Source organism: Geotrypetes seraphini, chromosome 9 (genome assembly GCF_902459505.1).
Source record: "Geotrypetes seraphini chromosome 9, aGeoSer1.1, whole genome shotgun sequence".
NCBI lineage: Eukaryota > Metazoa > Chordata > Amphibia > Gymnophiona > Dermophiidae > Geotrypetes > Geotrypetes seraphini.
The window spans coordinates 173,599,623-173,626,390 of NC_047092.1; the positions used below are offsets into that span (position 1 = coordinate 173,599,623).

Here is a 26,768-nt window from a genome sequence, read left to right on the forward strand (position 1 = left end):
TTGAGTGGTTTTAGGTTATACATTTTTACTATAGCCAGAAAATGGCTGTTTTCCATTTTTCCCATTGATATGATCCAGGTCAGTGTGTATTCACTCTGCTCAGTATCTCTCCTCTCTCTCCACACTCCCCACACCCAGGCACTTCACTCATTGGATAAGACTCTTATCTGTACCCTTCTCCTCTACAGCCAACTGCAGAGACTCCGTCCCTTCTACTTTGCTGCACCGTATGCCTGGAACAAACTGCCTGACTCGATAGGCCAAGCTCTGTCTCTGGCGGTATTCAAATCCAGACTCAAAGACCACTTCTTTGAAGATGGTTTCAATTTCAGACACCAACCTACCTGCTAAGCACCAATATCTGTCTTATCATTCCCTCTGTAATTCCCCCACCCTGAGCACTATGTATAGATGTACCTTCTTGTCCAGTTTGTCTGTCTTGACTAGATTGTAAGCTCCTTAGAGCAGGGACTGCCTCTACTGTGTTTTGCTGTACAGCACTGAATATGTCTAGTTGTGCTAGAGAAAGGATTAGTAGTGGTAATATTGCAACCAAAAATGGCCTATTTTCCAGGGTGACGGGACGAAAGCGCACGAGACTTCAGCGTGCCGACATTGGAGTTCAAAAAATTTGGCACAAGACCCAGCGCGCTGCCAAAAAACTTACTTTTAAAGAGCTCTGGGGGTGTGGGTGTGGGGGAGACCCCCACATTACTTCATAGTCTTTGCGCTGTCGTTGGGGGGAGGAGTGTGTGAGGGGGGGGGGCAACCCCCCACATTATAGAGAAAACTTAACTTTTTCCTAAAAAATCAGGGAAAAATTAAGTTTACTCTATAATGGAGGGTTCCAACCCCCCCCCCCCACAACAGCAGCACGAAGAGTATGAAGTAAACTGGGGGGGGAGGGGGTGCCCCACTCACACCCCGCGTCGTAGCTCTTTAAAAGTAAGTTTTTCGGCGGTGCGCTGGGGTCTTACGCCGAATTGTCTGCACTCCAATGTCGGCGCGCTGAAGTCTCGCGGTCAGATTTCCCAAGACATGTCTTCCTTTTGAGGACATGTACGGGGGTCCGGACGGCTTTTCAAAACCCGTCAGTTTGTCCGGGTTTTAAAAAGCATCCGACATCAGGACGACATCCGCGCGCGTGTACACGGATGCCATCCCAACACACGAACAGGTTTACGGGGGTGGGGCTGGGGGGGGGGGTGACATGGGCGGAACCCTATATATATCCATACACATCCCCGACTAATTTTGGTGAAAGGAAAGTGGTGGGAGGTGAGAGGTCACAGCCACCGATGCCACCCTTTGAGCCCCCGTGAAATGAAATGTAAGATGCCAGCGATGAGCTACACCGCACTCTGCAAAACTGTGGACCGTGTCGTCTGCGGGTTCCTCCTCTCTTCGGTTAAAGAGAGCAAAGAATGCTTTCATCTGGAACAAAGAAGTGCTGTTTCTAAGTGTACAGTAGTCCAAAGGATGTGATGTCAGTTGACAGAAAAACAGGTAAGTCAGGAAGCAGGATGCAAATTGCTCAGAACAGAGACTAGGTATAATGTTACAGCTCTACAGCAGGGCTTCAGAAGGTCAAGAGCTGTGCTGGGGAGATTATTTCTTTTTGTTCCTCTCAATGAAGTAAACATGGGAGAAAATGAAGCTGTCTCATTGCAAGGTAAGGCACTGACAACGTGCGAAAATGGGTTTTGAGTTTCTAAACAAGGGTCGTCTTCGAACCTGGTCTGCAAATCTTTCATACTGCTTAGACCAGCCTGGTGTGTTGGGGGAAAGGAGGGAGGTGGGGGGGGGGAGGAGGGAAGTGGGGGGGGGGACCAGTCGGTGTCATTGCTTTCTCCAGGTTCAGGGCTGGCTTGCAAGCAGTAATAACTGACAACACCAATATCTCTGCAGGGCTAGCCAGAAAAATATGCCTAAAGCTAGAACAGTTTCCTGACATGTATGCTGCAGCGAAGTGAGAATTTAATAGCACTGGAGGGTTGCCATTGTTGATATCCCATGTTTACCTTTCAGTCAATGTTCCTGAGTTTGTTCTTGTACCTGTCAAGGCACTATTCGTTGTTTCAAAGAGGAGGGTTTGGGGGTTTTGCTTTTCAGAGTGGCTCGATCTTGCTGGGAATTTTAGGAGCTGTGCTCTTGGTGAAAGAGCAACGTTTTATTGGTGTGTACAAAGAAAAGAAAAAGTTGGCTCCTTTTCAGATTTTTCAGTCTGTTTTTGGCCAATCCATGAACTTAGGCCATTTTAGCAGTGAAGGCACGTACGAATCTTCTGATGCTTGCTATATACCAGCTTTCAATTCGTAAATTTTGAAATGTTATGCGCGAAACGTCGATTACAAAAGATACCTGAACAGAACTCTAGCCTTCCAAGCAGGTCATCTAAATGATTGGCTGAGCAATATTTTCTCGCGCTCCTCATCCCACCTAAACTGCAGAAAATTATTAAAAACTAATCTATTTAACCGATTTGTAGCCTAAGACACCTTACCCTACCCTTGCTCCCCAAGACCTCTCTCCGTACCGTCTTTCCCGATCTCCTTTCTTTGACCCTTATTGTACCAGTTGCTTGCTTACATATATTAATTGTATCTGTATCTGCTGATTATACCCATTCACTGATTGTCCAGCCCTTCTTTATTGTAAACCGCCTACAACTATTACAGCTTTGGCGGTATATAAGAAATAAATTATTATTATTAATATTATTACATGCATAAAATTTCCCTGACCAAATATGCAAACCAAATGTGCTTCCTAAGAAATTTTAGAAATGAGGATGCAGGGCCCAACTCCTAACCTTCTAATATTTTCGATTGTGACTAAGGGGCCTTTATACTAAACAGTTAGTACATGAGACAGCATATGATAACTGTTATATATAATGCGTACCTTATAGAGGATCTTGCTAAGTACTGTTATGATCGGTGCCAATTTTATATGCATGATATATAGAGTCAATCCCTCGGCCCTAGTAAATTTTCAAGGAGGTTGAATTTCAGACCCATTGTTTTTAGTTTAAGTTTTACTTATGTGTTTACAAGGGGTTGCTGAAATGTTCTCAGCCTAACCAACCAACTTCCTAAATTCTGAAAAGAGTTTTATCTTATTTCGTAAAGTGCCAATTTACAGAAACAAAATTCTATGTTTTTGACATTGTTTCAGATCATTGATTGAACCATAACCACGTCATTCTCTTCTTGGTTGGGCTGAGAACTTTTCAGCACTCCCTCATAGCAGCATTCCACCTCATAGCAGCATTCCAGAGCTGAGATTGTGATGTCATAATGCCTCATTCCACCAATAAGAGCCAACTTCCAAAGTGATGTCACAATGGTTTGATTGTCCTATACTTGGCTCACTGTTATTACATATGAGGGGGTGCTGAAAAGTTCTCAGCCCACCCAGCCAACTCCCTAAATTCTGAGCGTTACTTTTCCACTGTAGCTGAAAAGAGTGTTATCTTAGTTCGTAAAGTGTCAATTTACAGAAACAAAATTCTATGTTTTGACATTGCTTAAGATCATTGATTAAACCATATCGACCTCATTCTCTTCTCAGTTGTGCTGAGAACTTTTCAGCACCCCCTCGTATCTATCAAAGAAGTCTAATGGAGCTCTGTGCATTTTTTGGCTCTGTCATCATGTAATGTTGTGGCCCACTAGGGATAGCATTTGCATTCATACAACCGTTTGTGTATAAAGGTTGCCCATGCCTCTTCAAGCTCTATTAGAACCATTCTCTTGTTCAGGCTATGACATTTTCTATCCTCCACAACTAGTCCACTTATGGCAGTAATATGACAATAAAGCCATCTCCCAAGCTAAAACGTTTCTAGATAGAATGTTATCATTCCAGGCAGCTAGGCTGAACACATGGCTTGGAAAACCCATACTTAAGGCCACTACATACGCTGACTTTAGAAAATCCCTGAAAACACGATTGTTTCTAAATTCTAAATTCCCAACCCACCTCATCCTCTCTACAGCCCTCTTCTCTACCTTGCCTCCTTCCCAATTCAAGATTTGAGACTACATTTCCCATAATCGCAATTTTTTTTCTGGGGAGGGGAAAATAAAAAAAAACATATTTTTTACCTCCCTGCCGCCTTCCCGGCCTTACCTGGTGGTCTAGCGGGTTTTCGGGGCAGGAGCGATCTTCCTACGCTCCTGCCCCGTGCAGATCGCCATGAGGAAATGGCTGTAGGGAGTTCCCGTCATAGTCTCGAGAGACTACGGGAACTCACAGCAGCCATTTCCTCATGGCGATCAGCACAGGGCAAGAGCGTAGGAAGATCGCTCCTGCCCCGAAAGCCCACTAGACCACCAGGTAAGGCCGGGAAGGCGGTAGGGAGGTGGGGGTGGGTCAGAGCCGGATAATCGCGGTTTTTTGCCATTCGCGGTCCGGCTCTGCCCATATCCCCCGCGAATAACAAGGGAGAAGTATAACTTATACTCTCTTTCCACCTTGTATCCCATGTACTGACAAAATGTATCTTTATTGTAAACCGCTTTGAACTTCACGGTATAGCGGTATATAAGAAATAAATTATTATTATTATTATATGTAGGGTTACCAGACATCCGGATTTCCCCGGGGACCTGTCCGGGGGTCCGGATGGCTTTTCAAAACCCGGCACTTTGTCCAGGGTTTTGAAAAGCTTTCCTTCAGGCAGAAGGGCATCTGCACATGCGTGGATACGTTGAGATGATGTCACACACGCATGTGATGTAATGGTGTCGCATCCGTGCATGCACGGATGTGCTGCCTGATGAGAGCAGGCAGCAGGGGGTGGGATTGGAGGTGAGGGCTGGGGCAGGATTGGGGGCATGACAGAGATGGGGAGGGCCTGGGGGGGGGTCTAGGGGTCCGGATTTTCCAGATGGAAAATCTGGTAACCCCATGGGAAACTCCGGTCCTCGAGAGCCATATTCCAGTCGGGTTTTCAGGATTTCCTCAATGAATTTGCATTGAAAGCAGTGCATGCACATAGATCTCATGCATATTCGTTGGGGAAATCCTGAAAACCCAACTGGATTGCAGCCCTCAAGGAGGGACTTTGAGACCCCCTGATTTATAGGGACTAGACTGCAGACATGGGAAACTCCGGTCCTCGAGAGCCGTATTCCAGTCGGGTTTTCAGGATTTCCTCAATGAATTTGCATTGAAAGCAGTGCATGCATATTCATTGGGGAAATCCTGAAAACCCGACTGGATTGCGGCCCTCGAGGAGGGACTTTGAGACCAATGCCCTATATGTATCCAGGGAACCCACATTTTTATTCTGTATATTTGTTTGCCCTCTACTACTGACTAAACCAAGGCTTTCCTGATCTGTCCTGGAGACTTCAAACTCACTGGCATTTAAAGGATATTGAAATGAATATGCATGTCCTTGTCTCCAATGTATGTAAATTTATCCCAGGAGTCAGTGATAGAGGGATACCTTGGAAAAGCTCTGTGATAAAGGAGGAGAGTGTGACACAGTGGTTAGCGCTACAGCCTCAGCACCCTGAGGTTATGGGTTCAAACCCTGTGCTCCTCCCAGTGACACTGGGCAAGTCACCACCTCCCCAGGTCTTTGCGCTGTCGTTGGGGGGGAGTGTGGGGGGTGCAACCCCCCACATTATAGAGAAAACTTAACTTTTTCCTAAAAAATTGGGGAAAAATAAAGTTTACTCTATAATGGAGGGTTCCAACCCCCCCCCCCCCAAATGGCAGCACGAAGAGTATGAAGTAAACTGGGGGGGGGGGGGGGTGCCCCACTCACACCCCGCATCGTTGCTTTTTAAAAGTAAGGTGTTTTTTTTTTTTTGTGAGCCCACCAGGACAGATAGGGAAGATGACTAAAGTACCTGTATGTAGGTAAACCACTTTGAGTGTGGTCGTAAGACTACAAAAAGGCAGTATACAAGTCCCAATCCCTTTCCCTGTCTCCAGAAAGAGAAAAATGACTGGCCTTCCCGTGTCAAGAAAGTCTTTCAACAGCTGTGCAGTTGCACTAGAGCAGTGTTTTTCAACCTTTTTACACCTATGGACCGGCAGAAATAAAAGAATTATTCTGTGGCCCGGCATCGGTCTGTGGACCGGTGGTTGAAGAACACTGGGCTAAGTCGTGGGCCAGACCCTGCCCATTTCTACCCAATCTCCACCCCAGACCCCACCCCATAATAGTACTAATTGCACCTTGCACGTCCCGTGCCTCATCTGGAAGCCTTCCCTCTGACGTTGCAACGTCAGAGAGAAGGCTTCCGGTTCAGGCGCAGGATGCCCATAGGAGCCACTGCCCATGGCTTTGTGCACTGAATCAGTGAGGAAGAGGGAGCTGGCTCGAAGATAACGCCGCATCGGTCGAACCGTGGACCAGAGGTTGAAGTACACTGTTTTGGGCCTGATGCACATGCTGGCCCTGTGGGGCTGGCAGGAAATTTCTGTGGACCAGTACTGGTCCATGGACCGGTGGTTGAAGAACACTGCACTAGAGACCTCAGTAGGCTTATCTACCGAATGTTGCCGAAATATTTACATTTTCATGCTGGATGTGTTTGATCCTCCAGTGCAGGGTGTGAGTGCAAAATAGGTAAAAGTAAACAGACTACAATAGACCTTTGGCTGTTTAAAATGAGTGTAACAGGGAGGTGCTTCCTCTTCACTTGTAACTGTTTCTGCAAAAGAGGCCAGGTCAACACTTTGGTTCGATTTCTGTCTTGGATGTGAAACAACATATGATCCATAAGTTTTCTTTAAATTCAACATAAAAGCTCTTAATTTCTAAAACTCAAAAGGGCAGTACTTGGACGCCCAGCTGCTACATGGACATAAACAGATGATTTGTCCACATACAGATGTTCATACCTGATGGTCACTGACCTGCCCTTTTAGATAGGGCTACTGGATATGTGGTCCTGAACTTAAATGGATAACTTATGCATTCAAGGTAGGATTGCAATTTGTGCAGCCCGTCTACATGAATAAAAACTTAAGAGTTGCCATACTGGGTCAGATCAAAGCTCCATCAAGTTCACTATCTTGTTTCCAACAGTGGCCATCACAGGTCCCAAGTACCTGGCAGAAACCAAAAGACTAGCAAATTGTGATGTCATAATGCCTCATCCCAGCAATGCCTAAGAGCCAACTCATCAGTGATGTCACAATGGCTTGATTGTCCTATACTTTTTGGGACAGACTGAAGGTCCATCAAGCCCAGTACCCTGTTTCCAACAGTGGCCAAACCAGGTCCCAAGTACCTGGCAGAAACTCAAAGAGTAGCAACATTTCAGAGCTGAGATTGTGATGTCATAATGCCTCATTCCACCAATGCCTAAGAGACAAACTCATCAGTGATGTCACAATGGTTGAACTGTTCTATACTTGGCTCACATAAGAACATAAGAATTGCTGTACTGGGACAGACCAAAGGTCCATCAAGCCCAGTATCCTGTTTCCAACAGTGGCCAATCCAAGTCACAAGTACCTGGCAAGATCCCAAGAAGAAAAACAGATTTTGGGCTCCTTTTACAAAGGCACGTTAGGGACTTAACGTGCAGAATAGCACGCTAGCCGCTACCACTTCCTCTTGAGCAGGCGGTAGTTTTTCGGCTAGCGCATGCTCTAAAAACGCTAGCGTACCTTCGTAAAAGGAGCCCTTTATGTTGCTTATCCTAGGAAGAAGCAGTGAATTTCCCCAAGCCATCTTAATAATGGCTTATGGACTTCTCTTTTAGGAAACTATCCAAACCTTTTTTAAACCCTGCTAAGCTTGTTGCTTTCATCTCATTCTCCAGCAATGAATTCCAGAGTTTAATTACACATTGAGTGAAGAAATATTTTTTCCTGTTTGTTTTAAATCTTCTACTTAGTAGCTTCATCGTATGCCCCCTAGTCCTAGTATTTTTGGAAAGCGTAAACAAGCGATTCACATCTACCCTTTCCACTCCACTCAGTAGTTTATAAACCTCTGTCATATCTCCCCTGAGCCATCTCTTCTCCAGGCTGAAAAGCCCTATCCATTTTAGCCTTTCCTCATAGGGAAGCATTTATTTTGCCTGCTCGTATGTTATAAGATCTGGGGCAGGACTTGACGGGTATTGCAGTGACACGTATTTTGATTGTTGTGTTTGCTTAGGTTGCTTGTGTTGATATGTTTATTTTATTATGTGTATCACTTATGAACCGCCTAGGTATTTAGGTAATGTATAATTTTTTAAAATAAATGAATAAATAAAGATGCCCCATCCCATGTACCATTTTCATCACCCTTCTCTATACCTTTTCTAATTCCGATATATCTTTTTTTGAGATGTGACACCCATAATTAAATACAGTATTCGAGGTGCATTCACACCATAGAGCAATATAAGAGCACTAGTATTTAAGCCCGTTACATTAACGGGTGCTAGAATAGATGTGTCTGTCTGTCTTTCTCTCTCTCCTTGGCCGCTATCTGTCTGTCTGTCTTTTTTTTTTCTCTATCTCTCTCTCTCCTTGGCCACTGGCTGTCTTGTCTTTCTTTATTTCTGTCTCTCTCCTTGGCCGCTATCTATATGTCTTTTTTTTTGTCTCTCTCTCTTCTTGGCCGCTGTCTATCTGTCTTTCTCTCTCTCATTGGCCGCTATCTGTCTGTCTGTCTTTTTTTTTTCCTATCTCTCTCTCTCTCCTTGGCCACTGGCTGTCTATCTGTCTCTCTCCTTGGCCGCTATCTATCTGTCTTTTTTTCTGTCTGTCTCTCTCTCTCCTTGGCCGCTGTCTACCTGTCTTTATTTCTGTCTCTCTCCTTGGCCGCCATCTGTCTGCTGTCTCTCTTTTTGGCCGCTATCTGTCTGATTCTCGTGCCCCTTCTCCCACCTACCTTTCTTTATTTCTGTCTGTCTGTCTATCTCCCTGCCCCCCTGCCTGTCTGTTTCTCGTACCCCTTCTCCCACGTACCTATTTCTTTTTTTTTTAGAGTGCAAAGGGCAACCGGCGCAGGCTCGAGATGTAGGAAGTGCAGGAAAGCGCCACACACGCTGAAATCCGCCACACGCATGCGCCACTTCTACCATGTCTCTGCCATGGAGCTACGGATCACGGAGGCAGGGATCATGGCGGTGGAAGTGTGCATGTGCGCTTAGGGTTTTATTTTTATTGATTATAACATTCTTTGTATGCCGTTCTTGACCGCCGCTGCACAGTGAGCTGAGGGTGTCAACATATCCTCAACCATGACACCTAGATCTTTTTCCTGGATGGTGACCTCTAACGTGGAGCCCTGTATCACATAATTATAATTCAGGTTCCTGTTTCACCCATGCATCATTCTATTCAATAACTAGTTTCAAAACATAAAAAGGTTTTTGAAGTGCCTACAATGAATGCAGAAAGGTGTATTTTAAGCAAAATTACTTTCTAATTATCCTCATCAAAATTATAGAATACAGAGTGCAAACTTTCCTTGTGAAAGTGCATAGCAATTTGAAAGAACATTAACAGATAGTGTTACCAGGTTTTATCTTAAAAAGAAGTTTCAGCCGTGAAGTCCGGTCACTTCTAGTTCTTAGTTTGAGTGTGCAGTAGAGCTTTTCAGAAACCCGTGATCTCTTTTGCAATATTTTTGTTTTACACATGCTTTGAATGTCCGAACTGATTTATTGCAAGCAAACTCAGATCCACACTCACACCCACTCAGAAACATATTGTATGGAATTAAAACAAAACAAAAAAATAGAGCTTATAGTACATCCAGTGTATTAAACTGATACAAGGGCTGTCAGAGTCAGTATAATAGAGGGAGTAAAGCTGTGAACCTGGAGATCTCGCATTAATCTCCCCATTTAGTGACCCTTTGATCTGGCCCTGCGGAAGTGTTCAAAGCATCATTCACAGTAGTAAGTCTATGAGGGGCAAAGCATTATATCTTCTAAGCTGACCTGACTATCTTTTTTTTTGCACAATGAAACACAATGCGTCAAGCTGTGTGTCTCCAGATACCTGGCCATTTATGAGGTATATTTGAAAGCAATCTCAAACAAGGAAGGCTTTTGAACCAGCCCCTTGAGCTTTTTTTTATAGTTCTCTACACCGACATGCAAGATACCTACGTTTGATTCACAGGTAAGATTTCTGTCCCCAGGGGCAGATGCAACTTAGAATCATAGTGAGACTCTAAGCAAAAACTATATGCCAGACTTACTGTCCGCTTGAACCGAGTTCTGGAGGGAGCTGCAATGTGTGGCTCCCAGCCAAAGGCTATTGATTTCTCACTTTTTTTTTTTTTATTTGATTGCTCATCTTTGCAAACCCAAGACTGAGGTGAACTGTGTTCGGGTGCACTTGGTATTTCCATGCCCCAGAAAGCTTCCAGGCTCAGAGACTGATATATAGTCAACTGTGTGATTGGAAATGAAAGGTTAGAAACATAGAAACATAGAAATAGACGGCAGATAAGGGCCACGGCCCACCAAGTCTGCCCACCCTCTCGGTGAAGAAGTATTTCCTGGTGTCACCGTGTAGTTTCCCACCCCTGATTTTCCACGGATGCCCTCTTGTTGCCGTGGGGCCTTTGAAAAAGAAGATGTCCTCTTCCACCTCGATACGGCCCGTGAGATATTTGAACGTCTCGATCATGTCTCCCCTCTCTCTGCGTTCCTCGAGTGTGTATAGCTGCAATTTTTTCAGCCTTTCCTCATACGGGAGATCCTTGAGACCCAAGACCATCCGGGTGGCCATACGCTGGACCGACTCAAGTCTCAGCACATCTTTGCTGAGACTCGAGTTAGTCATTGTGGGCTGAAAGAGACTAATTCCAATTGAGCTGGAAGGCTAAAGGAACAGGAGGAAATATTGACACCTCACCCCCAGGGCCGGATTAATGGGTAGGCCCAGTAGGCACATGCCTAGGGCTCGAACTTCTGAAGGAGGGCAAAAAGACGACTCAGCAATTTTTTATTTATTTATTTTTTTTCAAACGGCGGCAGGGCATGGTGGGACGGGGTAGGGGGCCCAGTGGACTTGTGTGCCTAAGGGCCCTTGACGAATTAATCCTGCCCTGCTCATCCCCCTCCCATATAAAGGTAGGCAATCGTGGGAGGATTTGAATTGGTGACTGATATTTGATCACAAGTAATAAACAGTTTCCAATTAAGAGTTGGGGGAAATGGTGTGGTGGCCGTGTTAGTCCACTTTCCAAGGCAGTATACAGAAATAAAACAAAAAAAATCAAAGGAAATAAGATGATACCTTTTGTCAGTTGGACTAACTCATTGCATTTTATGATGAGTTTCCGAAGGAAACCCTTCTTCTTCAGATCAGAAATAAGCAAATGTTGAAAGTATTGGTATATATAAGGAAAACATGAAAGCATTTCAGGGGTAGGAAGAGGGAGAGGTGGGTGGGCAGGAGTCAGAAAGGTGGCAGGGCAGTTTTAAATGTGTTTATAGTGGGAAATAAAGCCCAGATCTCTATTAGATCCTGTCTAGTAGGTGTCAAAATACCTTATTTGGATTTCAAAGATTTTACGTTCTTGGATTGTCTTAAAGTTCCCTTTTAGTATTCTCACCATAAAATCATTGGTGCAGTGGTTCATAGACAACGGCGCGAAAGACAAAGGCGCGCCCGGACAATTGAACGCAGCGCGGAGGCGCGTGCCGCTCAGAATTACAGTTTTTAGGGGCTCCGACGGGGGGGTTTTGTTGGGGAACCCCCCCACTTTACTTAATAGACATCGCGCCGGCGTTATGGGGAGCTTGGGGGGGTTGTAACCCTCCACATTTTACAGTAAACTTAACTTTTTCCCTAAAAACAGGGAAAAAGTGACGTTTTCAGTAAAATGTGGGGGGTTACAACCCCCCAAGCCCCCCACAACGCCCCCACAACGAGGCGCAATGTCTATTAAGTAAAGTGGGGGGTTCCCCCCCATGCCCCCCCGTCAGAGCCCTAAAAACAGTAATTTTGAGCGGTGCTGCGCTCAATTGTCTGGGCGCGCCTTTGTCCCGGCACGCTTTTGACCTGACAACGGTGCAGTGGTCAGTTTTTCCAATATGTAGTCCGAGAATACTAAAAGGGAACTTTAAGACAATCCAAGCATGTAAAACCTTTGAAATCAAAATGCTATTTAAGAGGTTCCACTTGCCTGGTTAGCTCTGTAGACTCTGGCACTGATTATCTCCTGGCTTCTCCCAGAGTCCATCCTCAAACTGGCCACTAGTGTCCAGACAGTGGAATGGTCTGGTTAAGTGTCACGCATATCCTCTCCTGAGCTGCTCAACACAATTTATTCAGGTGGGAACTTTTGCTACCCGGATAAATTGTTAGCTTAGCGGGGTGTAAAAAAAGACTTGGATAATTTCCTAAAAGTCAATAGGCCATTATTAAGTTGGCTTGGGGGAAATCCACTGCTTATTCCTAGGATAAGCAGCCTAAAATCTGTTTTACTATTTGGGATCTAGCTAGGTACTTGGGACCTGGGTTGGCCATTGTCGGAAACAGGATACTGGACTTGTTGAACCTTCGATCTGTCCCATTATGGCAATGCTTTTCCCTCATCAGTTGGATTATTGCAAGAAATAAATTGCAAGAAATAGTTTCTTTCTACAACAAGACTACCTTTCTACAGTTTCAAAAATCTTGTAGTGCTTTCTGTGTCTTTCTACTTGTGTCTCTCTGACATATATTTGTTCCAGTAGCCCTGGGACATCAATTACAGTAGTTAACGATGAACAAGTATTAAGGTTATTTGCCTACAGTATTTTAGAATTGTTCAAGTAGCATTTTTTTAAAAATCAAACTGAGTCCCAGAAGAAGAGGTTAGAACTCCCGTACCTAAAGAGCATGTCCTATAAACTAACACAGTGGTTCTTAACCTGGGTTCGACCGAACCCCAGGGGTTCGGTGAGTCAGTCTCGCGGGTTCGGCGGAGGTCAAAACACACCTCCGACTCCTATAGCGCTTCAGTCACGTTCATTCATCTATCAGTTATTCAGTGATTTTGATCAAGACTGATCGTGCTCTCGGTTTCTTGATCTATCAATCTGTAACTAACGCCTTATAGACATCAATCAATTCCTGATCAAAATTTGTGATTTAACTGATAGATGATTGAACGTGACCGAAGCGCTTATGATTCGTGATGATACGCCTCGCTTGTCCATAATTGGCTGCAGGTGATCACGCAACATCGCTTGGCCTATCTGCGCTGCAGGGGATTTGATGCGCACAGTAGTCGAATTGTAACTGTTGTGATGGTACGTCGTGTGATACCTATCTTAATATTTTAATCCCTTACTAACTATGTCGAGCAAAATACGAAAGTGGTCGGACGAATATGTACAATATGGATTCACATGTATAACGGAACGTGATGGGAGTCGGCGTCCTAATTGCATGACCTATGTTTTGAATTTGTAAAAATCATATTTTATTTTTCCAATAAAGAAAGGTTCGGTGAACACGCATATGAAACTGGTGGGGTTCAGTACCTCCAACAAGGTTAAGAACCACTGAACTAACATATCCAAATATTTTAGAATCTGGAGGGTGAATAGAAGGAAAAAAAAAAAAAAATTTTTTAATTCCATGTACTTTTGAAAGGTTTTGTAAACACAGATATTTGTGAGATACTAGGCAACGGAAAAGAAACTGTTTGGAAAGGTATTCAGAGCATGCATGAGGAAGTCTGTTCCAAATGCTTTTGTGTCAGCCCACAGACATGCTCTGAAACCCTCAAGTGCTTATGTACCTTTCATTCACCTCAGAGTGAACAAAGTGAGACCGAGGTCTTCTAACTATCTATACAGCATGGTACCTCATTTATATCATAGGATTTAGGACCTAAGCATTGTCAAACTGACTCAGACTAAAAGTCTGTCTAACCGCAGTGTCCTGCTTCAAACAGAGGCCAAGTCAGGTCACAAGTATTTGGAAGTATCCCAGAAGTAGCAATGTTCTGTCCTACCTATCCTCAGGTGTACCTTGATAATGTTTTATGGAATTTACCTCCAGAAATCTGTATGAGGTTTTTTTTTTTTTAAATTTTTTTTAATTTTTTTAAACCCAGCTACGCTAACTGCTTTTACAACATTGTCTGGCAATGAGTTCCAGAACTTAACTATGCACTGAGGCCCAAACTGTATATGAACTGACCAAAATTGTGCACATAGCTGGTTTGCATGCACAACCTAATTGTTTAACAAGCCAATTGGCAAGTAACACCTAATCATTGACTCTGGCACTAATTAGAAGTTAAGCGCACAATTTCATAGGCACTTTCTATAAAGTGCTGCCTGTCACTTCGAGTGTGCAAATCGAAAAACGGGGCATGGTCAGGTGTGGAGCACAGATGGATTGTTGGCAGTGGTGTGGTAGGGGGGGGCGAGGGGACTGGTAAGCTCCTGGCGCTGTTGGTGGGGGCGCTGGCACCCCTCCATGCGCATGCCCCTATACCTCTAGCTGAAATTGTTGCTCACGGCGGTCAATATCATGCTCTTCGTGACCCCGTCGGCTCTCCCACTGACATCACCCCTCTCCCCGCCCCCTTCCCAATGTCTCCACTGCCTTGGAAGAGATGGTATTATAGGGGGCCCTCTTAATATTTCAACCTGGGGTCCATTTGGTCCCAGCTATGCAATTGATTTCCTTAATGTTTCTTAAAATCAACTCCATAACTTGCGGCAAAACTAATCATTGAACCAAGGTGACCTTGTTGGATATATTTGTACAAGATTGTTATGTTATTTTATGTTTTACATTTATCTGATTGCACTGGCAACAATTCAAGCGAACTTCCGATATCAGTCAGCAACTTTCAAAAGCCAGTCATTTGCAAGAATCAATCCCGATGTAATCTGATTTGCCAATTGAAACTATTCTAATAATGAAAGGGAAGGAAAAAAAGATACTTTATGGGGTTGCTGAGGAAAACTGATAACGGTTAACAAAGATTGGCTGATGAGCATAAAGAGATAATGTGGACCTCTTTCTTGCAACATTATACAATATATATATTTATATCTTGCCCTTACAGTTTCTATACATTAAAACAAATAATAATAAAAATTGTAAATCCACCTCATTCTCTTCTTGGTTGGCCTGAGAACTTTTCAGCATCCTCTCGTAACCAGAGCTGAGATTGTGATGTCATAATGCCTCATTCCACCAATAAGAGCCAACCTCATCAGTGATGTCACAATGGCTTGATTGTCTTATACTTGGCTCACTTTTATTACATATGAGGGAATGGTGAAAAGTTTTCAACCCAACCAACCAACTTCCTAAAGTCTGAGTATTATTTTACCACTGTATCTTTTTTTTCTCATTAAGTGCCAATTTGCAGAAACAAAATTCTATGTTTTGACATTGTCTCAGATTGAACCATATTCGTGTCTTTCTCTTCTCGGTTGGCCTGAGAACTTTTCAGCAACCCCCTGATCCTCTGTTTCCTGTCTTTTAGTAAGTTTCTGATACAGAAGAGGGCGCTGTCTCCTAGCCCATGACTTTTTAGGTTTCCAGACTAATCTCCCATGGGGGACTTTCTTAAATCTAATCTAAAGATTTTAAAAAAGAAGTGAATGAAATTTAGCCTAGCCTTGCACAAAATGGGCTCATCCCTGCCGGGACAGACAGGGCAAAAATACTTCAGTACCTGAATAAATTCATGTAAACCGTTCTGAGCTCACTTGGGAGAATGGTATAGAAAATTAAATAAATAAATAAAAAGTCCTCTGGGCAGGCTATTTAAATATTGTGAATATAACAAGGTTTTCAGAGTTTTCCAAACAGTTGAAAAGAGCCTGTTCTAATAGAACAAGGAATTGCCTTCCAGATCTCTGTTAACCTAAAAGTATAAGATTTATCAAGTTTCCCAGCCAATTTAATTCCCTTAAAAGAAGGGAACGAGAGTTTATACTTCAGGCCATGGAGACACTTGAGAGGGTTCAGAGAAGAGCGACAAGAATGATAAAAGGTATGGAAAACCTTTCATATGCAGACAGGCTAGAAAGGCTGGGGCTCTTCACCCTGGAGAAGCGGAGACTCAGAGGAGACATGATAGAGACTTAAAAGATCATGAAGGGAATAGAGAAGGTAGAAAGTGACAGATTCTTCAGCCTATTGGGAACTACAAGAACAAGGGGGCACTCGGAGAAATTGAAAGGGGACAGGTTTAGAACCAATGCGAGGAAATTTGTCTTCACTCAGAGGGTGGTGGACACCTGGAATGCGCTACCGGAGGATGTGATAGGACAGAGTACATTAAGGGGATTCAAAGAGGGATTGGACAAGTTCCTGAAGGATACGGGGATTGAAGGATATAGACAGAGGTAGAGATAGGATCATGAAGGGGTATAGATAGAAGAAAAATGGGGATTAAAGAGTTTTAGACAAAGGATCACTTATAGGTCATGGCCTGATGGGCCGCCGCGGGAGCGGACTGCTGGGCGCGATGGATCCCTGGTCTGACCCGGCAGAGGCAACTTCTTATGTTCTTATCAATAACATGACCTTTGAGCATTCCAGTGTAACGGAATCAGTGATTTGAAGATTCCATTTAAATTGGATCCTAAAATAGATGGGGAGCCAATGAAGTTTTCTCAACAAGGGCTAAACATGATCAAACTTTCGTTTCCCGACAATCAATTTCGCCGCAGCATTTTGTATCGGCTGGAGACGCTGTAAACTGCTCTGCTTAAGGCCCAAATAAACAGAACTGCAAATCCAAATGCCCTATATGAATTGCTTAACCTTTGTCCATGTCTGTTTATGTCTTCCAAAGAATTGGAATCAATCTGTAAGGTAAGGCTTCCTTTGCCAAACCTTGTCAAGTTCTTCGGACTCAGCTGCGTCAATGAATGGGACCAAGTTTTCTCTGTATTTTTTTTACTTTTTTGGGTCACTTATTTTCAAATCCTCATTATCTTCTTTGCTCCACTTATTTCTATGAAGTGAAGTTCAACTATGCAAAAGACATAAATATATAAAATTATATATATGTCATTATGAAGACACGTCTGACAGTGCTCTTAACAATGTTTTGCTGATGCAAATGGTTTTTCCCCTTCACTGTTCCTGGCTTACTAAATTACATGCAATAGCTATAAAATCCTTTATATTATCCATAAACATAATAAAAAAATGCTAGGCCACATAACTTTGCTTTAGTCGATAATTCTAGGCCTAGCCTCTGGGTTGAAAAGAGAATAATTCTTGTTGCACATTTTAATTGTGCCATAAACTTTGGGAAACAGCTATTGATCTCGAGCATCTGGCATCTGAAAAGTTGCTTTCTTTTCGTCTTACTGCATAGCTAAAACTCTTGCGCATGAGATTAAAACGATAGAAGAAAACTGAACAGTAGATATAACAAACACAAGTCAGTAAAATTATCTTTTCAATTTGCTTTTTAACCACAGAAAACTTTTTTTTCTAATTGCAGAAGACCATTCATTTTCCACAGTGGTTGCACATTTTAAATCCACTTGACAGAACTAAATATGAGAAATCTTGTTCTTTGTTTTTTTTTGTTTTTTTTAACTAGATGTTGGAAATAATCTGTATTACAAAGATTTGATCACAGCTAAAATGACAGATGTCAAAATAATTGAAAACTAAGAAAAAACTGTAGGCAATATGTACAAAATTCAGGCTATGTTTCTTATATCAAATGCGGTCAATAATACCACCTTTTTACAAACCAAGGGACCCGACACGGTCCGTGTTTCGGTAAACACGCCTTCCTCAGGGGTCCATGGTTGATAAGGTTTTAAGACAAACTGCAATTTAAATTGATAATGAACAAAAGCCAATGCAATCAATGGACGCGAGCCGACAGTTCCAACACAAAATGGATACCGGAGCAAAACATACGTCTAAGGCCAATTTGGGGGTATGGCGTTTGCTCCGGTATCCATTTTGTGTTGGAACTGTCGGCTCGTGTCCATTGATTGCAGTTCATTATCAATTTAAATTGCGGTTTGTCTTAAAACCTTATCAACCATGGACCCCTGAGGAAGGCGTGTTTACCGAAACACGGACTGTGTCGGGTCCCTTGGTTTGTAAAAAGGTGGTATTATTGACTGCATTTAATATTTACATTACATTAGGGATTTCTATTCCGCCATTACCTTGCAGTTCAAGGCGGATTACAAAAGAATTATCCAAGATGTGTTACAACAAGAACTTACAAAAAATAAAAATAAAAAAATTGGCCTTTTTCAAAAAGAGTAAGAAATGGGTAAGGTTATTTGTTTGGGGTAGTTGGCTTTAGTGAGAGGTGGAGTTTGAGACTTGCGGTATTATTTCTTTTTTCAGAGTTTTCTTGAAGGGTATGAACATAGCCTGCATTTTGTACATATTGTCTGCAGTTTTTTCTTGTTTTTTGTTGGTTGTACTGCAGTCTCCGTTGGATTTTCCTTTTGTTTGCCAGATGTCAAAATAATTACATCCTTGGCTAAACATTTATCTGAGGTTTTATACCAGGAATGGTGAGCTTCGTTTCTTCATTTTTCTTTTCTGTAGCTAGCTGGTGCGGGTGGTTGTAGGCACCGGGAGGCGAGCGGAGAGGAGAGAGGAGCAGCGTGGGCGAGGGCAGGCAAGTCAGAAAGACAGGCGGACAGCGTGGGGTAGCGGCGAGAGGAAGCTCCGCCCACCCCGCAGCGTCGGCAAGCCCAGACTCCCCCTTAAAAGGGAGGAAAAGGCTGAGCCTGGGAAGCTTCGTTTCTTCATTTTGACCTGACACCGGGAAAACAGCTTTGATGACTACAAATAGTACAGAATACTGCAGTTAAATTTCTATCTACAGCAAAAAAAATTTGATCATGTAACTCCTCTTTTGATTTGCTGCTCACTGATAACCGATTACTCAGCACGACACTAACATAACATAAGAGTTGCCATACCGGGACAGACTGAAGTTCTATCAAGCCCAGTGTCCTGTTTCCAACAGTGACCAACCCAGGTCAGAAGTACCTGGAAAGATCCCAAAAGAGTAAAACAGATTTTATGCTGCTTATCCTAGAAATATGCAGTGGATTTTCCCAAGACCATCTTAATAATGACTTATGGATGTGTAGAAATTATCCAAACCTTTTTTAAACCCTGCTAAACTAACTGCTAAGTTACTGTTTTATAATAGTAGTGCACAAATCACACTTACATTTAGGTGCCAAGGTTATAGAATTTAGAGAATATAGATTATTGTGATTAATAATAATAATAATAATAGTAATAATAACTTTATTCTTCTATACCGCCATAGTGAGATGACTTCTAGTCATATTTACCCTTTTAGGGGGGCCCTAACGCAGCTTAAAATGGTGTACTGTGAGACACACTCAGGCTTCCTGAGGTAATTGCCAAATGTGTGCTGCAAAAAGAATAGAAATAAAGTGTCCCCACTGTAATTTTTAAAACTATCTTTGCACTAATGGCTAACTTAGCATTAACCCCCTCTTCTATTAAACTGCGCTAGCGGTTTTAGCACGGGGAGCTGTGCTGAATGGCCCACGCTGGCTCCCGACGTTCCAGATTTCTTCCACTCTCTGGGTGAAGAAGAACTTCCTTACGTTCGTACGGAATCTATCCCCTTTCAACTTTAGCGAGTGCCCTCTCGTGCTCTCTACCTTGGAGAGGGTGAACAACCTGTCCTTATCTACTAAGTCTATTCCTTTCATTATCTTGAATGTTTCAATCATGTCCCCTCTCAGTCTCCTCTTTTCAAGGGAGAAGAGGCCCAGTTTCTCTAATCTCTCGCTGTACGGCAACTCCTCCAGCCCCTTAACCATTTTTGTTGCTAGGCTGACCTACAGCGCCTGTCGGAGAATAATTAAAACCGTACTGTTTGACAGATTCATCTCCTAAACAGAAGCCACACTAAATTCATAAATTTATATTTTCCTTCTGTCTATTTCTTGTGTAATATGTTGTACCCTCACTTTTTGCATTCTGTAATTCGCTGATGGTCCAGCCCTCTTTGATGTGAACCGCCTAGAAGTCATCTGACTATGGCGGTATAGAATAATAAAGTTATTATTATTATTATTATTCACTGGACCCTTTCAATTAGTACTATGTCCTTTTTCATGTACGGCGACCAGTGTTGGAGTTAGTACTCCAGGTGGGGGCGCACCATGGCTCGGTACAGCGGCATGATAACCTTCTCCGATCCGTTCATGATCCCCTTCTTAATCATTCCTAGCATTTTATTGCACTGCTTTATGAACTAATAAACATATTGCATTGGGTTAGATTTAGACATCTCACTTGCCTCTCTTAGTTTATTCTATAGTGACACCTCTGCAATTGATATTGCATAAACCTTTGTGTTTTCAAAATGTGCTTGTGAAAACCCATTTAGGGGTCCTTTTACTAAGGTGTGCTAACCGATTTAGGGCGTGCTAATTGATTTAGCGTCTGCTAACGATTAGTGCACACTAAATGCTAATATGTAATGTAATGTAATGTAATTTATTTCTTATATACCGCTAAACTCCGTTAGGATTCTAAGCGGTTTACAGAAAATAGACAATAGTATGCATTAAAATTATAAGTAATATAGGTTTACAGAGAAAATATACATTAAAGGATACAATAAAAATAAGATGAATAAATAAAGATAAATAAATAAAGAATAGGTACTTAGAACTTCCCTTACTGTCCCGAAGGCTCACAATCTAACTGAAGTACCTGGAAAATTAACAATTAGTTGAGTAATAAAAGTAAGAAATAGAAATAGAAGAAAAAAATAAGAAAATAAAAATTCCAACAAGACTACATTGATCCAAGGACTTTGAAAGGTAGAAAAGAAGAGAGATAGGAATAGCTGCAGAAAGGGGGAACCATTGAGCAATAGAATTCTGGAGAAATTCAAATGTTAAAAAATAAAACAAAACAAGGGGCAAATCAATGAATGAAATTAACAATGAAACATAAACTGGAAAAAAAGTGACAAATAAAAAATCAGAACAGTCGTATTAAAGTCCAGATTGAGATGACTTCACTGTTAGGCCGCCAAATTTCACCAGGTATCATCCAATTCTTGCCAACACATCGGAAGCCCCAAATCCAGTGTCTCTGCTTTTCGAACTCGACCGAGAAGTTCACATCCTCCTCCTGCATGCCAAACCTGATGAATTTGTCTCTTTTTGTCCATATGTCCATCAATAATAATAAAACCCTAAGCACGCGTAGGTCCGTGGCAGGTAGGAGTGCCCATGCGTGCTTAGGGTTCTATTAGCTTGGGAGGAAATGCCCGGGGCATCCGGAACACAGAGGGATGGCAGTGATGCCCAAAGCTTTGGGATGCCCAAAGCTTCCCTCTGACGCAGCTTCCTGTTTCCACCTGGGCGCATGGTGGGGCGGGGCAGAGGGCCCAGTGTACTTGTGCCTAGGGGCCCTCGACGAATTAATCCTGCCCTGGCTCATGCTTATCAGTAACCTTATTATTGAATTCACTCTCCTAAATCAGACATGAGGAAACACAGGCCTGCAATGTTACATTGTCACTGGACTCTGCTTGGCAATTCACTGAATTACCCTAAATATTTTACATTCTCAGCTTTTCAAAGCTTATCCATAGAAAATCTCAAGCAAATGAAGGTATAAGTGTGGCAATTGATGGAAAATAATAGCTGGCACAGGGAAAGCGTAATCATCAGTCGTCAGTCTAAATCCCGTACAACCATCTTCAAAATTACCTTCAAATGAATCCCATTCTTTTGAAAACCTCGTTTCATGGTTATAGCTAATCTATTTCACAGAAAGAAACGTTCTCCGTTAAGTGATTGATTATACGGCCTTTCCCAAGCTTCTTTCAGCATCACCTATCCACAGCGCAGTCAGGCTGTCAGTCCAGCGGTGGGATGAAGAATACACTAAAGTTGACAGATGAAATCCACCAGGGACTTCCTCTGGTGTCGGAGAGACACAATGATTGTCATCTTAAAACCTTAAGAAATAAGACACCATTGAAGCCATCACCCCACCTCAGTGTAGGGCACCGTTCTTATCTGCCCAACCACCTGGGTTCTAACTGTATTAGTATTCTGGTCCAGTGCTCTCTTGTCAAATGGTACCCAGAATAAATATTTAACTGCATGTCTGTTTTATTAATAATACACTGCTAAAAGCCTAATAGCTGTGTTTTATTTGTTTATTCAAATCAACAGTAATTCTTCAAAATGGAAGGCTTGAAAACGTGTGCTGCAACAATATTTATCTATTTTGGTAAATAGAAATAATTATATTTAATTGATTATTTAGGGGTCCTTTTATTAAGGCGTGCTAACTGATTTAGCGCATGCGAACCAATTTAGCATGTACTAACTGATTTAGCGTCTGCTAAAGATTAGCGTGCACTATAAATGCTAAGGCACCCATTGAATATAATGGATGCCTTAGCATTTAGCGCGTGCTAATCTTTAGCATGCGCTAAATCGGTTAGCGTGCACAAAATTAGCACACTTTAATAAAAGGATCCCTTATTTATTTAAAAGATTTATTATCTGTCTAAAATCCACAATCGCTCATCTATCGTTCTAAGCATAATACAATCAACACATAATCATCTTATGTTTAAGTCAAAACTTACTGATTGCCAGTGGTGTAGTAAGACAGGGTTGGGGCGGACCACCCTGGGTGCTGGCTTGGTGGGAGCAATGGCACCTTTACACCCCCCACTCCTACCCTGCCATGCATGAGCCTTCACTTCCCCCACCACCACTACCGTACCTCTAGCTCTTAGCTCCAACCTGCTGCTCATGCCAGCCTTTTCAGTTAGAGTGATAGGATTCATCCCCCCCCCCTATGAAATAAAGTGCACTTGGCCTGACTTTAAGAGTTTTGCAGGCCTCTCTCTGACTTACTACTCCCCAAAGTATCAAAAAGGTCCTAAAGAGATCAAAGAAGTCTTTTAGTTAAGAGCTCTCTCCTTAAGCAAATATATGCAAATTATATAGGTAGTTCTTTAATGCTGAGCCTTTACAAACTCTTCCTTAGAACCTGGCTTACTAGGCCAACATTCCTCCCCTCAAGGGCCACCTGTGGAGTCTGATCTCTAAGAAAGTCCTCAGAATTCAATCTGCCTGTGGACCTCGAGAATTGGAATTGAGTAGCCCTGTCATAAACCATTTGGCCTTGATGCAGAGAGTTATGTTGACTTAAGGTGTGTGTGTGTGTGTGTGTGTGTGTGTGTGTGTGTGTTAGGTGCCTTCAAGTCGAGTTCAAGTCTTAATGACTTAATGAGATAAAGATCTAAAAAGAGGTTGGTCTAGTGCTAGTCCGACAAGATCTTCCAGTGTCATCTCCATGGTTGTTGTCAACGTGTCCAGTCACCTAGTTGCAAGTTGCCCTCTTCACCTTGTTCCTTCTTATCTTTCAGGAAGGCTCTGAAAACAGTCTTGTTCGCCAGACATCTTGGAAATTAATTATTCTATCTTTTCCAAATTAGATTTCTTTTCCTCTGTTCTTTTGTATTACTCTATTCTTAATGTTAACCGAGTCGAGCTCCAAATTGGTTGATGACCCAGTGTATAGTTTTAGTTTAGTTTTCCTTTGATCTTCCAAAATATGATGTCCTTTTCCAATGATCTCTCTCTTCTAATGATGTGACCAAAATAAGACCGTCATAACTTCATCATTGGAGTGATATAGCCAGTTCGATCTCTTCCAGAACTGATTTGTTAATTCTTCTGGCAGTTCATGGCTCACACAAAATCCTTCTCCAGCACCGAAGTTCAAATGAGTCCATCTTCTTTCTATCTTGCTTCCGTAATGTCCAACTTTCATATCCATAATTGACCACTGAGAAAATGGACCAGCCTAGTCTTCGTTTTAAGTGCTATTTCTTTGCTTTTAAATACTTTGTCAAAAGCCTTCATTATAGTGTGACCAATCGCTATTCTGCAGCGTATTTCTTCCCTAGTAGTGGCTCACCAATAATGAGATGTCAATTTAAACACCTTGCCAACTCTGCCTTCCTCCCCGTGGCCAGCCAGTTCAAGCCCAGCTAACAGACCCATAACAATTCTGTATATTTTCTTGGATGTTAGAAATTATTTCCATCGTTGGAAGTCCTTGATTCCAGTTTTATTTTAAGTACAGTGGACTTGTGTATATAGATTAATCAATGCTGCTATTTCTTCTGCTGCTTTTGTAAAACTGGATCTATTACTTCATTCGATAGTCTTTAATCAGGAAGAACAGCTGAGTTTATAGCACAGGTACTGTAAGTGCTCAAACATCTATTAAACCACTATGATGAACATGTCATTTCCAAATACTTTATATATTTCTTCCTGTATAATTAACTCATAAGGGAATTTGAAAAAGAGCCTTTTAAAGCAGATTGATCATTTCAGAATATTTTATGGTTCTGGAATAAAAGGACACGGGAATCCCACTATCTGACTGCATGACACTGCCGCATAATTTAATTTTCAAAAAGTCAATAAACTTTCCTTTGACGGATATAAGAACTGTAAATAAATGTATTCAGAGTGAAAACACATTAAGCAATTATTTACTATAATTAAGTCTCCTGAATAGATGGTTTTGCAGCGGTTATTGCATCTGTGGTGTAACAGGTATCTTGCACATCTGAGAACAAAATACTTCTTGAACTCAGAATTTTGAAACAGGCCAAATCTGGGGGCGTGGCTTGGCGCTGAAGCGGAATGGATGCAGCGGAATGGAAGGAAACAGCTCTAACATCTCAAATACCCTCCTTCCTCCCTCTTCCTGCCACACAGAAGCTACCTGATCTTCTCTTTACCTTCTCTAGAAGCGACCAATGATCTTCCATTGTAACCCTCCATTTATAACTCTTTTGTAATCCGCCTTGAACCGCAAGGTAATGACGGAATAGAAATCTCTAATGTAATGTAATTTAACGGCTCTCTCCCTTCGCTTTTTATTTGTCCTAATTGAAAGGAACTGCATATACTTATCTTTTGTTTTATTTCCCGCTAGTAAGAAGTTTGGAATAAAATACAATGTACGTATATTGGAGGTTCATATACCTTTCTCATATGGCACGGTGATATGTGGAACACACATTGCTTCAGTAACCTTATTGTCGGGAGTGGCGTTGCAGTTAATAGTCAAAAACTGGAAAGATTTCACTTTTTTGAACTTTCATTTTTGGTGGGAAACAGTATGCCTTTATTGTCGATATGAAACTAATTTAGCTGAAAGATCTGGGAATGTGGTCCCCTTTGTAGAAATTTGGGGCCCTTTAGAGGGTTTTGTTAAGCAATGTGTGTGATTGTGTGAATGACCTGCCAGAGAAATGGGAGGGAGGTAGGGTGCGGGGTTTGGGTAAAGGAGGGATGGGTGGACAAGTTGTTGATGTGTTTTTGCTAGGATTTTCTTAATGCATGTATACCATATTTTCACGCTTATAACGCGCGTGCTATACAAGATTTTGCAAATACGGAATAACCATGCGCATTATATCCATGATCGCGTTATACATTTTTTTTTTTTACATTGCCACTCTGTCGCTAGAGAAGGGAAGAGGCAGCCACGTCAGCCAACCAGGCAGGCAGCCTTGCGCGCCGCTCTGCTGCTACGGAGGCAGCTGGAGACAGCGAGTCCTGCTTCCCACACGAACATCATCTTCCCCGTGGGCCAGACACAAGCAGCAGCCTTCGGAACTGGAAGCCGCTGAGAGTCCCGGCATGGCGGCCCTGACAAGAGAGTTAGCAGGTAGCGGCAAGGCAACAGTGGCAGCAGCGGCTAGTTCCAGCCTCCCGCTCTCCTCCCTCCTTTCCCCCATGGCAGCGCTGGGTGGCACATTCGGGCTTCAGCCGCCTTGCCGCTCCTCTGACTCCCTTCGCCTCAGCCCCCGCAGCAGGCAGGACATGGAGGAACAGGCCTGTCAAGCTGCGCTGGAGGAACTAAAATAAGGTACAGGGGAGAGGAGCGTGGTATATGCATGTGCGCGCTATAACGAAATTTTCTTACATAAATGCCTTGTTCCCACGCGCTATACCCGTGTGCGCGTTTTACACATGTGCGCGTTATATGCATGAAAATATGGTACATAGGTTATGATCTATGTGAACTGCATCATTCTGTAAAGATGTTTAAATTTAATAAAGATTGAACTTAAAAAATAGAACAAGAGAAAGAAACAGACTAATTAGATGTTTCCCCATCTCTCTCTCCTGAGCAATGATCTGTAAATTGCAGTCGTATGACCTACAAGTGAGAATCCAAAAGGCAAAATGAACTACAAGTTACTGTAACTTGTAATATATTACACAATAACCAATTTTTTTTTTTTTTTTTTTGCGACTCCGATGCGGATGGCGTCCTGCTTGCTTCCCAGTGTCTTGGAAGATGGTTGCCACAGGCATCACAAGTGACGTTAGCGTCGGGGGCAGATCGATTTTCCCATGCCAGGCCTGACTCCGCTCCTCCATTGCTTTTTGGGCCAATGCAGTTGTTTTGGAGGCTTCATCGGGTGGCTCCTGGTGGGTGAGGGCTGCCCCGATATCCTGCCTACTTCCCAGTGTCCTGGAAGGTGATTTGTCATGGGCATCACAAGTAACACCAGCATTGAGGGGTAGAATGATTCTAACTCATTTCTCAAATTTGTTTAAGAACTTTTGAAGTTGGCACAAACTCATTGAAAAACATCTTCCTGCACTGGATACTTTAAATCACGTTAATTATCTCCTAAGGGGAGAGCCTCAGATCCCCGTGCGTTGCCAGATTTTTACAACTGCACTAGAAAGGGAATGAATCCTCACTGGCTCTTGATCCGGTGACGGGACTAAATCGCGCGAGAC

The 26,768-nt window shown here is 42.7% G+C and overlaps 1 protein-coding gene across 3 annotated transcripts in view; it reads left to right on the plus strand.

Moving 5' to 3' along the window:
• The first annotated feature begins 1,576 nt into the window (after window positions 1-1,576).
• NAALADL2 (N-acetylated alpha-linked acidic dipeptidase like 2) overlaps window positions 1,577-26,768 on the plus strand; it is a 533,196-nt gene continuing 508,004 nt past the window's right edge. For all 3 annotated transcript variants that reach the window (XM_033959140.1, XM_033959141.1, XM_033959142.1), the window contains exon 1: window positions 1,577-1,672. In XM_033959140.1, the coding sequence (XP_033815031.1) occupies window positions 1,642-1,672 (31 nt within the window). In that variant the 5' untranslated portion in view covers window positions 1,577-1,641. The remainder of the gene's footprint in view (window positions 1,673-26,768) is intronic.